At 41.2% G+C, this 12,500-nt stretch overlaps 1 protein-coding gene across 1 annotated transcript in view; it reads left to right on the top strand.

The window, feature by feature from the left end:
* Window positions 1–1,185, top strand: part of LOC118416476 (translocon-associated protein subunit delta-like) — a 5,260-nt gene extending 4,075 nt beyond the window's left edge. The window contains exon 5 of the mRNA XM_035821585.1: window positions 1,008–1,185. Within this exon, the coding sequence (XP_035677478.1) occupies window positions 1,008–1,112 (105 nt within the window). The 3' untranslated portion in view covers window positions 1,113–1,185. The remainder of the gene's footprint in view (window positions 1–1,007) is intronic.
* Window positions 1,186–12,500: the final 11,315 nt, after the last annotated feature.

The following is a 12,500-nucleotide window of genomic DNA, read 5'->3' as shown; positions in this document are numbered from 1 at the left end:
AACCACAGGTTTTAAACAGAGCCAAGAGAGATGCACTGTGCTGTCTGTCTTGCAAGTCTTTAAATGGTTGCAGGATTCGTAGTACAGGAACACATTTTTTTCCACTCTTTGTTAACAGTGTAGAAATTTGAAACCATTGGACAATTTTGAAGTAGTTGTTCCAATAGTAGATTCCTTGTAAAAGTTACATGTACTTGTACGAGGATAATGCCAGCAACATGAAAGCTACTTTAGATATTCAGGATACCGGTATGATCCATGGGAGCCGTTCTTGTATGAGTTGTACATGTAGTTATATTTTTATCTTTCAGATGCATATTTATGTACTGCTGACTTGTTTACAATTTTGAAGGGCGGATACCTCTATATTACTTTTAGGGAAGATAAGATTAAGAGTTTTGTTTGAACAGTAATACATATCATGAAAGTTAGTATGTTGCACAGCATGGGCAGATACTCTCATTACATTTAGGGAAGATAGAGTTTGGTTTGAACAATGATACATATCACAGGGCTCGAAATACTGGGTGCACGTGTACCCAAATGCACCCAAAGTTGGAACTGTGCACCCAATTATTTTCTGTGGGTGCACAGGGTGCACCCAAATATTTTCTTAGCTTTATGTATGTAAAGATATCAAAGTACGAATATACAGCATATTCTTGACATCTAAGTTAGAAAGATAATAAAAATGTCTGTCATGGTACTTGTTTAAGAATTTGATAGCTTGTAACTAAGTATTATTATTAGGTTATTACTTAAATTTAAGTGGTGCACCCATATTTTTTTTGGTGCACCCAATTTTTTAAGCTGGGTGCACCCGTGCACATAATCCCAAAAATGAATTTCGAGCCCTGTATCATGACAGTTAGTATGCATGTTGCACAACATGGGTGGATACTCTCTATATTACTTTTAGGGAAGATAAGAGTTTAGTTCGAGCAGTGACGCATATCATGAAAGTTAGTATGCTTGTTGCACAATCACACCTGTGTGTTTTGTTCCAGGGTGTTTCCCAGGGTCCGTGGGTCAGCTCGCCAACCGTGGCCGCCGTCGCTGCATTCGCCGTCTGGCTGTTCGCCTACAGAGCCAAGAGACAGATCCAGGATTGAACGCAGACATAACAGCCAATGGGAAAACGTCTTTTACAAGGAGTGAAGAAATAAAATCTTTTAATACCATTTGTTACCCTGTAACTTTGTGTTTTCTTTTATTCAGAGATCTTATGAAATGTAAGCCATACATTTCTTTATTTATTTTAAGACAATACAAATAGAGTTTGACATGAACAGGATAATAATCAGTAACAATAGTCTAAGTACATAAAAGCTATTTGATATAGACTTACATACTTATTAGGCCCAATCTATACACAGTTTTTACCGATATCGGTGGATGTGTCGGGAGGGATCTGGAACGCTGGCCGCGGGACACCCGTGGCGCTTGCAGTCATAAACAGCTATATAGCCTAATGAGCCCGCGTTGTATGCTAATGAGCCTTCCCGAAGTCGGGACACATCTACACGCGCGCGGAAGCTGTCGGAGACCCCTGCTAAGCTATCGGGGGCCCCTGCTAAGCTTTCGTACGAATGGTCCGGACCTTTCGGGAGAAATTTTCCCGATATCGTAATGGCGATATAGCAGTTCCATCTAGACGATGAAAAAAAGCTGTCGGCGAATGGTTGTAGGCTCGCCGATATCGGGAAAAACTGTGTGTAGATCGTGCCTTAGGCCCAGTCTACACACAGTTTTTACCGATATCTGTGGAGATGTCGGGAGGGATCTAGGACGTTGGGGGCCGGACACCCATGGCGCTTGCAGTCATAAACATATAGTGCGATTTTCCACATGACGTTATATGCTAATGAGCCTTCCCAAAGTCGGGAAGCATCTACACGCGCGCGAAGCTGTCGGGGACCCCTGCTAAGCTATTGGTAAGGTATCGTAGTATTCGTTCGAATGGTACGACCTTTCGGGAGAAATTTTCCCGATATCGTATTGCCGATATAGTAGTTCCATCTAGACGACGAAAAAAAAGCTGTCGGCGAGAGGTTGTAGGCTCGCCGATATCGGGAAAAACTGTGTTAGTTCGAGCTCCCACTTGAACCAATCCAGAGTGCCTCTTCCACAGCACTTGATCCTCCATGGCCCTTTGTAGCTCTTATCAAGTATCTTGCAGGCTTGTGTTGCTACGTAAGTAACCCTGGGTCTTCCCCTACCTCTTTGACCTTTAGGAGTAGTAGGCCTCCAGAGTACAAGATGGTGTGCAGGGATTTTGGGGTGTCAAACACAATGACCAGCCAGTTTCTTTCTTCACTGTTGTATTTTTCTTGGTCACAGATTTGGGATAGTTGGGATTTTTACCAGCTCGCTCCCCTCACGAGCCTTTAAAAATCCCGACCACTACTTTATCTCCGCAGCTCAACCTCTGCTTTGAAAATATGCATTGTTTGATGAGGAGTTTTCTTCAGGCAAGACTTTAAGCCTAGGTAATCAAATCAGTGCCAGTGGGTTTCCCCTGACATTTATATAACTGCATGCCCATTATCGTTGCTTACATAAGCTTTCCATGTAAAATGCAATTTGCTGGACGGCGGCATTCTTGAGCTGTAAAGGGCATTCAGAAAGTGGAGTGCCACACCTGGAATGAAGCGGCATGGGCCACATTTTGGGGTGCGAATATCAATTTTGAAGATTTCTGTCAATGTCCAAGAACTGACTTATCTAGAAAATAATGTTTATAACTTGGTAGTGTGAATAAAAAATTGTCAATGTCCACGGAATTTCAAAAATGCTATGGTCATTTTCCTGCAGATAATGCCTGGATTAAAAGGTTTGTAGTTAATAGATATGCTGTTATGCCACTTCACTCCAGATGAACGAAGCACACAACCGTCCCTTTGATCCAACAATCATAGGCTGAAGTAAGTGTAGACCACGGAGCATGACACTTCACATATCAACCTGCATATCAACTGCAGGTTAGGGTTTGAATTTGAAAGCCCTTTTCAGTTGAACATATCGACTGACCATCAACAACAAGAGTTGATGGTAGATACGAGGGTGGTTCAAAAAGTAATGCAACTGGTCTTACAACAGGCTCATTTTTTCATCGAATGAGTTAAAATTTGGCACAAAGATAAAGGCATATGTCATCTTGAGATTGAAATATCTCAATTTGTTTGTCAGGATTTTATAAGTGACTGAGTCGAGTTCAAGATGACCACACCCTTGGTAGCCTGTCGGAAGAAATGAGAGGCTCAATTAACGTATAATTGACTAGAAAGGCCGACATTTGCTTGGGTGCAAATACAGCATATTTCAGCCATACCCATTCCCACGCAACATTGGACTGTTCCAAGTCACCCCTGCGCAAAAATGCAATAGTTTAATGTAAGTTATCCCCAAAAGAGAACTAATATTGTGAATTGATTCCATGTCAAAACAGAGCTTGTCCAATATGCCCCGGGCCCATATGGAAGAATATAATCTTTCACAGGAGCGCCTATGCATAACTGATTGGTTTTTAGAATTGCGGCAGTGAAAAAAAAACGCATCTTCCATTCAGAAGATTTTCGTCATGAAATTACATGACGCCATTCAACAATTTCCACTTCGATAACTAGGTCTAAGTACCGTCATAATCTCCTTGTGATGTGGGTACATTTATTATTGCAGTGAACTTTTTTTAAGCAAGTAGGGCATGCGTTTTAATAATTGTCAAGCAGGTGCAGGTACTGTGTAGTAGGAGTGTTGTTGTTTTTTTCAAGCTAAAAACTTCAATCTTCTTCTTGTTTTGTATGAGCCATTACATAAACGGAGACGTCTCGAAATTTTACAAAAATTTTACCACTCTGTCGCTTCATTTCTTTTCTGAAAGATCCCAGGACCAACAAGTTAATTTGATTTTGCTTTATCTATATATTTCATTTTCCTTCGAATTCTTTGTTAAGTATATGCCCCTGCATACCACTGTTAAATTGTTTTACTTTGTATGCAATCAGCCATCGGACGTAATCTTGTCTGAGTGTTATAATTTCCTATCCTGCTCGTAGCGTGCGAGACCTGGAGGATAGGTGTTTCTACTTTGTTCGGGAGGTTCTTTTCGGAGGTCAGTGGTGATACTCTGGTACTGAGAGTGTTTTATTGGGCTCAAACTCTGGCAGTTTAAAGTTACTTACAATTTGAATGTACAAAATTTACGTCAAAAAGAACAACAACAACACTAGAAGTACCTACATTTGTTCGGGAAAAAATACATGCATTCTCGCCACTGTCAAACTTACGTATCAAAACTAAACGCAAGCCGTCCAATTTTCCCTGTCCAAATCTGCCGAAAATGATTGATAGTGCCATGCGGAATGTTGGTAAATTCATCGACACTAACGTTCAATGCACGCGTACCGTCCGCTACCGCTCAAATGACCCTGTCTGAACTCCAAATCCTCGCAAACTACAATTTCAAACCGGGCACAGGGTACCATATGGCCACTGTAATGCTGTAATATGCATCCGTTTGTGTATATACGGGATTGCAAGGCCCCGCTTATGAATATTAACTAGCATTCGCCTTTCTCGTCACTGATTGGCTGGCGTCCATAAAGTAATTAACTCTCGCTCTCCCCAGGCCGCTGGCACCTGGCACGTGTGGGCTCTGGGGTCACTGGAGTTCACGGCAGGAAGCCGAAAGAAAACCAATTTCCCCTCAGAAAAGCGCTGAAATTAAGCATTTTAAAGTAGTTTATGCCCAAAATTTTACTTGGATCATTTTACCAACTATCTAATGCCTATCTACACCAAATTTAAGGTCATTCCATTGTAATTCAAGGGAACAGGGGGCCACAATATACCGTTTTGGTCAAAACATGACCTTTAAACTTCAATAAAATCATTTTAGAGGCAGATATGAAAAAAATGAGAAAACAGCACCTTGGTATTGACCCACTCTACCCTTGTGCCAAATTTCAGGTCGTTCGGACACGGAACGACGGAGATGAATCGCTTTGAAGATTTGACAGGAGAAAGAAAGAAAGAAAGAAAGAAAGAAACATTACGAATACAATATATTTCACCATACCATATATGGTATGGCTGAAATATAATAATGTCATTGACTCACTGGTGTCTATTGTAAGAAAATGAAACTGCATATGTGTAAAGCTGCATTTCTCGTCATGCCACATGCCTATTTTCACTTTTGAAGTCCAGTCAGTTTTAATTTTTTCGTTCCTGGGGTGAAGTAATGTATGAGGGCGGTTGTCAGGGTCGTTGATCAGGGGCGGGCTGATTAAGATTTCCGTAGCCGACCTTTATCAACTTTATCAAAATTCGCACACTCCTTGGTCTTAAGATTTGTGCCAAGTTTCGTATCTTTTAGTTAATGAAAAAGCAGTGTACACAACCCTTTAATCAACAAATCACGTATTTGGCTATTATTCAAACTGCCTGCAATGTAGCAACTCACTCCATTCTAGCAGCTGTAAAAGAAGAACCATTTGGAGTTCAGAGATGAAAATCGTCATGTAACTCATCGAGACACTCACTATTATACAGGTAAAATTTTAGTTTCATACAGTAGTTATAAGTGGGTCAGATCTAGAGGAACTGATCTTCTGACAAGCTTCCAAGAGTGGTCATCTTTAAATCAACTAAGTTGCTCCTAAAAATCTGAAAAACGAATTGAGATATTTCAATCTCAAGATGACATATGCCTTTACCTTTGTACCAAAGTTCAACTCATTCGATGAAAAAATGAGCCTGTTGTAAGACCAGTTGCAATACTTTTTGAACCACCCAGTATCATATGATTTTCACGGTGTAGTAAGTAGAAAATCGTCCATAAAAGTAGCTTTGTTCCTGTCAGCCGTTTATGTCCTGTGAGCTTCTTAGTGCACATTATCATGAGTTGATGGTAGATATCAATCAATGCTACTTTGTAGTAAGTAGAAAGTCATCCATCAAAGTAGCTCTATTAGTGCACTAGAGTTGCTTGTAGATATCAATCAATGTCTACTTTGTAGTAAGTAGAAAGTCGTCTATCAAAGTAGCTTTGTTTCTGTCAGCCTTTTACATCCTGCAAGCTGTCGACATGTCCTTAAAGTGATGTCAGACAAGATGACGTCTCTTAGTTCTCCTGTCTTCCATTAGCTGCAACCTATTCTTGTCTGGGGAAACTGGTTTAAAACAAGCTGTTCTTTAAGTGTCCCTACATCAAGACAACACATGGGATCGTGGGGGGCTGTCATATTCGGAAAACTTGTTTTCAATTCACAGCCATAGCGACCTCATTCTCCACATTTTGATCATCCTTAGTACTGAAACCCATACCCATTCAAAAAACACCCCAGATAATGTTAAAGATTTAGGACTGATCTATCTAGAAAATTATGTTTGTAACTTTGTAGTGTGGGTCAAAATGTCTCAGCAACTTAAATCTTCTGTTGTTTTGATTCAAAAATTGACCTGGGTCTTCAGCATATTGGAAACATGCTTGACGTAACTCCCATCAAGCACCACGAATGGACCTGTATTCGTATAAATGGGTTTACTTGTAAACAAGTCTTTAAAAAAAATAACGCCTGCTTGTGCTACTGGTTGCTTCTTTACAGGAGTTATGACGAAGTGTTAACGCGTCTTTTCTAGCGGCCTACCTAATGCAACACGAGATTAGATAGCAAACCCACAGGTCAGGTGGTTTGGAGTGTGGGAGCGCGGCCAGAGGGTTGATTAAAAGCATTCTCATTATTCTGCAAGGCCGTAGTCTCCAGGATAATTTGAGTGATACGTCACCTAAGCAACGGGTTGGCCACAACAAGACTGCATTTTCACGTGGCTCACACTGATGCCATGACCCCAAGTTGATTGCCGTGGAATTAAATTCATTTATTCATTCGTAACTTAAATACCAGTCGCCAGGGGACTTTCTCCATGATAGGAGAACAGCAAGACAAAACGTCAAAAGTCACCGCTGTTCCTAATATCAAAGGAAAGTTCGATGTGGTTTCGTTCACTTCGAAAGAAAACCAAGTAAGAAAGTATTTGATAACCTTTCACAATAACCTTTTATGATAACCTTTCATTTGCCGACACTGATTGAGCTCTCTTCGCTATCTGCCGTGATTGGCCATTGTGTGTTGCCAGCGTAATGTAATGTAATGTAATGCATGACAAGGACTTCATTACTTCCACTGAATGATGAGCAACAAGTAGCCTTAACAGCACGGGGATTTTCTCTTCAAGCTCATTGGTAACAGTAAGTAATGGTAGCCTCCATAGTAGGCTCTCTTGGGCCTTTTTTTGGCTCATAATACACTTTTGCTGGCCATTTCTTTTTGTACTGGGTCGCTGATTGCTGGCCTTATCTGACCGCCGCCAGCTGAGCACCCGAAGCCTTGAATGACCTATGAAGACGTAAATGTGATGTCCTCAAGGATGCTCAAGCGCAACTGCCAATGAAGCTAAGGCCACAGCAAGAAAATTTAATGGATGATATTAGCGCGCGCATTAATTTTCGCCTGATTTCAGAAAAAATAACCAGATTTTTTTTCTTCTGCAGGGATTTTTATTCAACATGACGATAAAGTACCAAAATGAGCAAATATATTGTGTTGTAGCCTAATAATTGTACTTGTAAAAGTGACGCTTGCGAGGTACCCAGGACTGTAATTGTAGAAATGAAACTTATTGGATAGTTAATATACCAATATGGTAGCTATGAATGTGGTTCCCAACTTTGTTGGTGATGCCAGTCTACCACACTAGTGTCAGTACCAAATAAGTACATGTCTTACCCGACATAGGATGTAGGATATGATGGATATGTCTTGAATACATTAATGAATGCCTTGTTGGCTCTGATACCATGTTTTGTCCCTTTAATTCTTTTTACAACAGTTATCACAACTTTGTGGTGCTTATTTTTGAAAATGTAGCCATCTTGTTTTTTCTCACCAATCTTGTTTTTTTTTCACCCAATCGCACTACTTTTGCAGTGTGCAGAGGATGTCATCCATAAAATTTACTTCCTGTGGCCTAATGCCTATCTCGGGCTTTCTAAATGTCATTTTCTTGAAGTACGCCAGCCAACTTCAGCACCAACTCCAGTCTACAACCAGTACAAGGCTTCGCCGAGTTTAGCCGAGTTAAGCCGAGTTGCTCCTTGTTGGTGTCAGTCGGCATGGTTTGCTGTTTATCTTGTATTTTGTTTGTTTGTTTGTTTGTTTGTTTGGTTGGTTGGTTGGTTGGTTGGTTGGTTGGTTGGTTGGTTGGTTGGTTGGTTGGTCGGTTGGTTGGTTGGCTAGCTGGCTGGCTGGCTGGCTGGTTGACTGGCTTCTTGGCTGGCTGGTTGGCTGGTTGGTTGGATTGACGACCTCATACCTTCGCCAAATGATGTTAACCTTTCTTTAGGAATGATGCTTAATTATTATGCAAATAAAGGCTTTCCATAGATTGTATCACTTGATCATCCACGGCCACCCAAGTAACATAAGAATGAAAGTCTTCCCTTGATGAGGAAATATTGTAACATTTTCTGATCAAGTATACAAATGGTTTTCAATGTTCAGTTCGCTTCACTTAAACTCTAAAGCCGTATGAAATTTCTGTCATCTAGTGCCATGGAATTTTCTGGTAATGCAAACTAGAAATCGTTTCATTAATTTGTATCTATTGGGTTTCTCTGTTTCTCACTTACTTTGTCACATGCTTGAATAGCCCTAGCACGGAATGCAACGGATTGATAATTTTTCTTATCAACTATGAAAGTGGCATACTGATTTGTGCGTTCATGTCAAAGATCACTTAAAAGCTATCTGCATACCATACGCCATGGCGATACCCGTCCTTGACTTATTCTCTTAAAGTCTCAAACAAAATCGACAGCTGCCCCAAAAGCTAATAGACCCAAACCGTCATCACACACTCACTGTCCCAAGAGCTATAATGTACCACTAAATGTTGCGACCAAAACATGTCCAAACACGAGATATACAAAATCAAAAGTGCCGTAGAAAATGATTAGGGGGCCGTACTGGAACCTGACCTCTGTTTTTCTGACACCTGTTACGGGTATTAAAGAGACATGGTCTAGACTCTAGTGACTTGACATTAGTGTTCTGGGGATTTAAGACCAGTCTTAGAATACGCGTGTCCGGTATGGCACCCAGGAATCACTAGTGCCCAGTCTAGGGCCATAGAGAACGTACAAAAAAGAGCTTGCCGTATAATTCTTGGTTCCACCTTTGCTAGTTACGACATGTCTCTAGACCAGTTGCCTCTTCCGTCTCTGTGCAACACCAACAGATGGCACGAACTCTGTACAAAGAAGGCTGCCATTGTATGTTATTGTTTGTCGCTCGATGCGAAATAAAAAACATTCATTCGTTTTTATACAGTGGAAGCCGCTTAATTGCACACCCAGTTTGCCAGCGAATTTCGTGCAATAATCCGGCGTGTGCGATAATGCGGAGTTGATCACTTGGACCCCATCACCACGGTCGGAGGGGCCGAGAGGAGGTAGTACAACGCACAGTTTATTTACGTGTTACAGTAGTGCTGTACCTGTTGTGCTCCGGACGTCATATACATGTCTTCACGAAACATCGTACTGCAATGCACTTGAAATCGAAACTAGAAAGGCCGACATTTGCTTGGGTGCAAATACAGCATATTTCAGCCATACCCATTCCCACGCAACATTGGACTGTTCCAAGTCACCCCTGCGCAAAAATGCAATAGTTTAATGTAAGTTATCCCCAAAAGAGAACTAATATTGTGAATTGATTCCATGTCAAAACAGAGCTTGTCCAATATGCCCCGGGCCCATATGGAAGAATATAATCTTTCACAGGAGCGCCTATGCATAACTGATTGGTTTTTAGAATTGCGGCAGTGAAAAAAAAACGCATCTTCCATTCAGAAGATTTTCGTCATGAAATTACATGACGCCATTCAACAATTTCCACTTCGATAACTAGGTCTAAGTACCGTCATAATCTCCTTGTGATGTGGGTACATTTATTATTGCAGTGAACTTTTTTTAAGCAAGTAGGGCATGCGTTTTAATAATTGTCAAGCAGGTGCAGGTACTGTGTAGTAGGAGTGTTGTTGTTTTTTTCAAGCTAAAAACTTCAATCTTCTTCTTGTTTTGTATGAGCCATTACATAAACGGAGACGTCTCGAAATTTTACAAAAATTTTACCACTCTGTCGCTTCATTTCTTTTCTGAAAGATCCCAGGACCAACAAGTTAATTTGATTTTGCTTTATCTATATATTTCATTTTCCTTCGAATTCTTTGTTAAGTATATGCCCCTGCATACCACTGTTAAATTGTTTTACTTTGTATGCAATCAGCCATCGGACGTAATCTTGTCTGAGTGTTATAATTTCCTATCCTGCTCGTAGCGTGCGAGACCTGGAGGATAGGTGTTTCTACTTTGTTCGGGAGGTTCTTTTCGGAGGTCAGTGGTGATACTCTGGTACTGAGAGTGTTTTATTGGGCTCAAACTCTGGCAGTTTAAAGTTACTTACAATTTGAATGTACAAAATTTACGTCAAAAAGAACAACAACAACACTAGAAGTACCTACATTTGTTCGGGAAAAAATACATGCATTCTCGCCACTGTCAAACTTACGTATCAAAACTAAACGCAAGCCGTCCAATTTTCCCTGTCCAAATCTGCCGAAAATGATTGATAGTGCCATGCGGAATGTTGGTAAATTCATCGACACTAACGTTCAATGCACGCGTACCGTCCGCTACCGCTCAAATGACCCTGTCTGAACTCCAAATCCTCGCAAACTACAATTTCAAACCGGGCACAGGGTACCATATGGCCACTGTAATGCTGTAATATGCATCCGTTTGTGTATATACGGGATTGCAAGGCCCCGCTTATGAATATTAACTAGCATTCGCCTTTCTCGTCACTGATTGGCTGGCGTCCATAAAGTAATTAACTCTCGCTCTCCCCAGGCCGCTGGCACCTGGCACGTGTGGGCTCTGGGGTCACTGGAGTTCACGGCAGGAAGCCGAAAGAAAACCAATTTCCCCTCAGAAAAGCGCTGAAATTAAGCATTTTAAAGTAGTTTATGCCCAAAATTTTACTTGGATCATTTTACCAACTATCTAATGCCTATCTACACCAAATTTAAGGTCATTCCATTGTAATTCAAGGGAACAGGGGGCCACAATATACCGTTTTGGTCAAAACATGACCTTTAAACTTCAATAAAATCATTTTAGAGGCAGATATGAAAAAAATGAGAAAACAGCACCTTGGTATTGACCCACTCTACCCTTGTGCCAAATTTCAGGTCGTTCGGACACGGAACGACGGAGATGAATCGCTTTGAAGATTTGACAGGAGAAAGAAAGAAAGAAAGAAAGAAACATTACGAATACAATATATTTCACCATACCATATATGGTATGGCTGAAATATAACTAAAAGTAAGTTACTGTATACGTTATGTAGCTGCCTGATCACGAAACTGAAGCATTGCACCGCCGAAGGCGAGTGTTATGTCCGTCTGTAGGCCCCGAGTCGCTGTGTTTCCGACTGGCTGCCAAGAACATAAAACCACTGCATAAGTATTTCCCCGCGACCCTAATTACAGTAATTAGACAATGTACAGATAGAGAACAGTTTTTATTGCGTATGTCGCAGCAAGTTGTCTGCCAAATCGTAATGTGGGCTTTGACGACCTTTAGCGGGCGGGCGTCTCTTCATGGTGCCGACGCCACAATATCGCTTTCTTTTGATCCCAATAACAATTTCATACATGTTGTCAGTATGGCGACTTCACAAAGGCCGTTTTCGGCTTATTTGTACCGTGTATGACGACTTTTAGCACGCATTTTCAGTCAATTTGTTGACGATGTTTGACAAATTTTCGTGCAATTATCCGGCGTTGGTGATTTTTTGTAGTGCAGATAAGCGAAGTCACTAACAATGGAGTGAATGGGAGACGGTTTGGGATTCCGTGCAATTACCCGAAGTGTGCGTTTATCGGAGGTGCAATTAACTGGCTTCCACTGTGTACTTGTAAATAAAGTTCATGGATAGGACCATGAAACGTAAAAAAAAAAAGAACAACACACGAACAGAAGGTGACGAGGACATATATTTGTTTGCGAAGAAAAATGATTGCGCCTGTTATCTAAGTAGTCTGTGTAACACAAACTCTACTGTCCAGAGCTGTAACTAGCCCATCCCCTCCCTAGAAGGCCAACCGGATGCTGGGCGAGATCTAACACCGTGGATCTAAAATTAAGGCTATGATCTAAGTACCGACCGGGAAAAGCGGCCTGGAGAACCTTGGTTACTGCATGCCGCCGCCAGGGCCTGGCCTCACCTGTATTGTTGGAGGGCTTCCCATCTAGTTTAAACTACAAATGACGAATACATTTCCATAGTTACGTCGATGTAGGTTAGACATCCAGGTAATAAGATACGCCAAAAAGTACGGTCAGACGTTTCAACTGGAATCCACTAATT

Source organism: Branchiostoma floridae, chromosome 5 (assembly GCF_000003815.2).
Source record: "Branchiostoma floridae strain S238N-H82 chromosome 5, Bfl_VNyyK, whole genome shotgun sequence".
Classification (NCBI taxonomy): domain Eukaryota; kingdom Metazoa; phylum Chordata; class Leptocardii; order Amphioxiformes; family Branchiostomatidae; genus Branchiostoma; species Branchiostoma floridae.
Note: the sequence above shows the minus strand (reverse complement) of the source record. Positions and strands in the feature narration are given on the sequence as shown.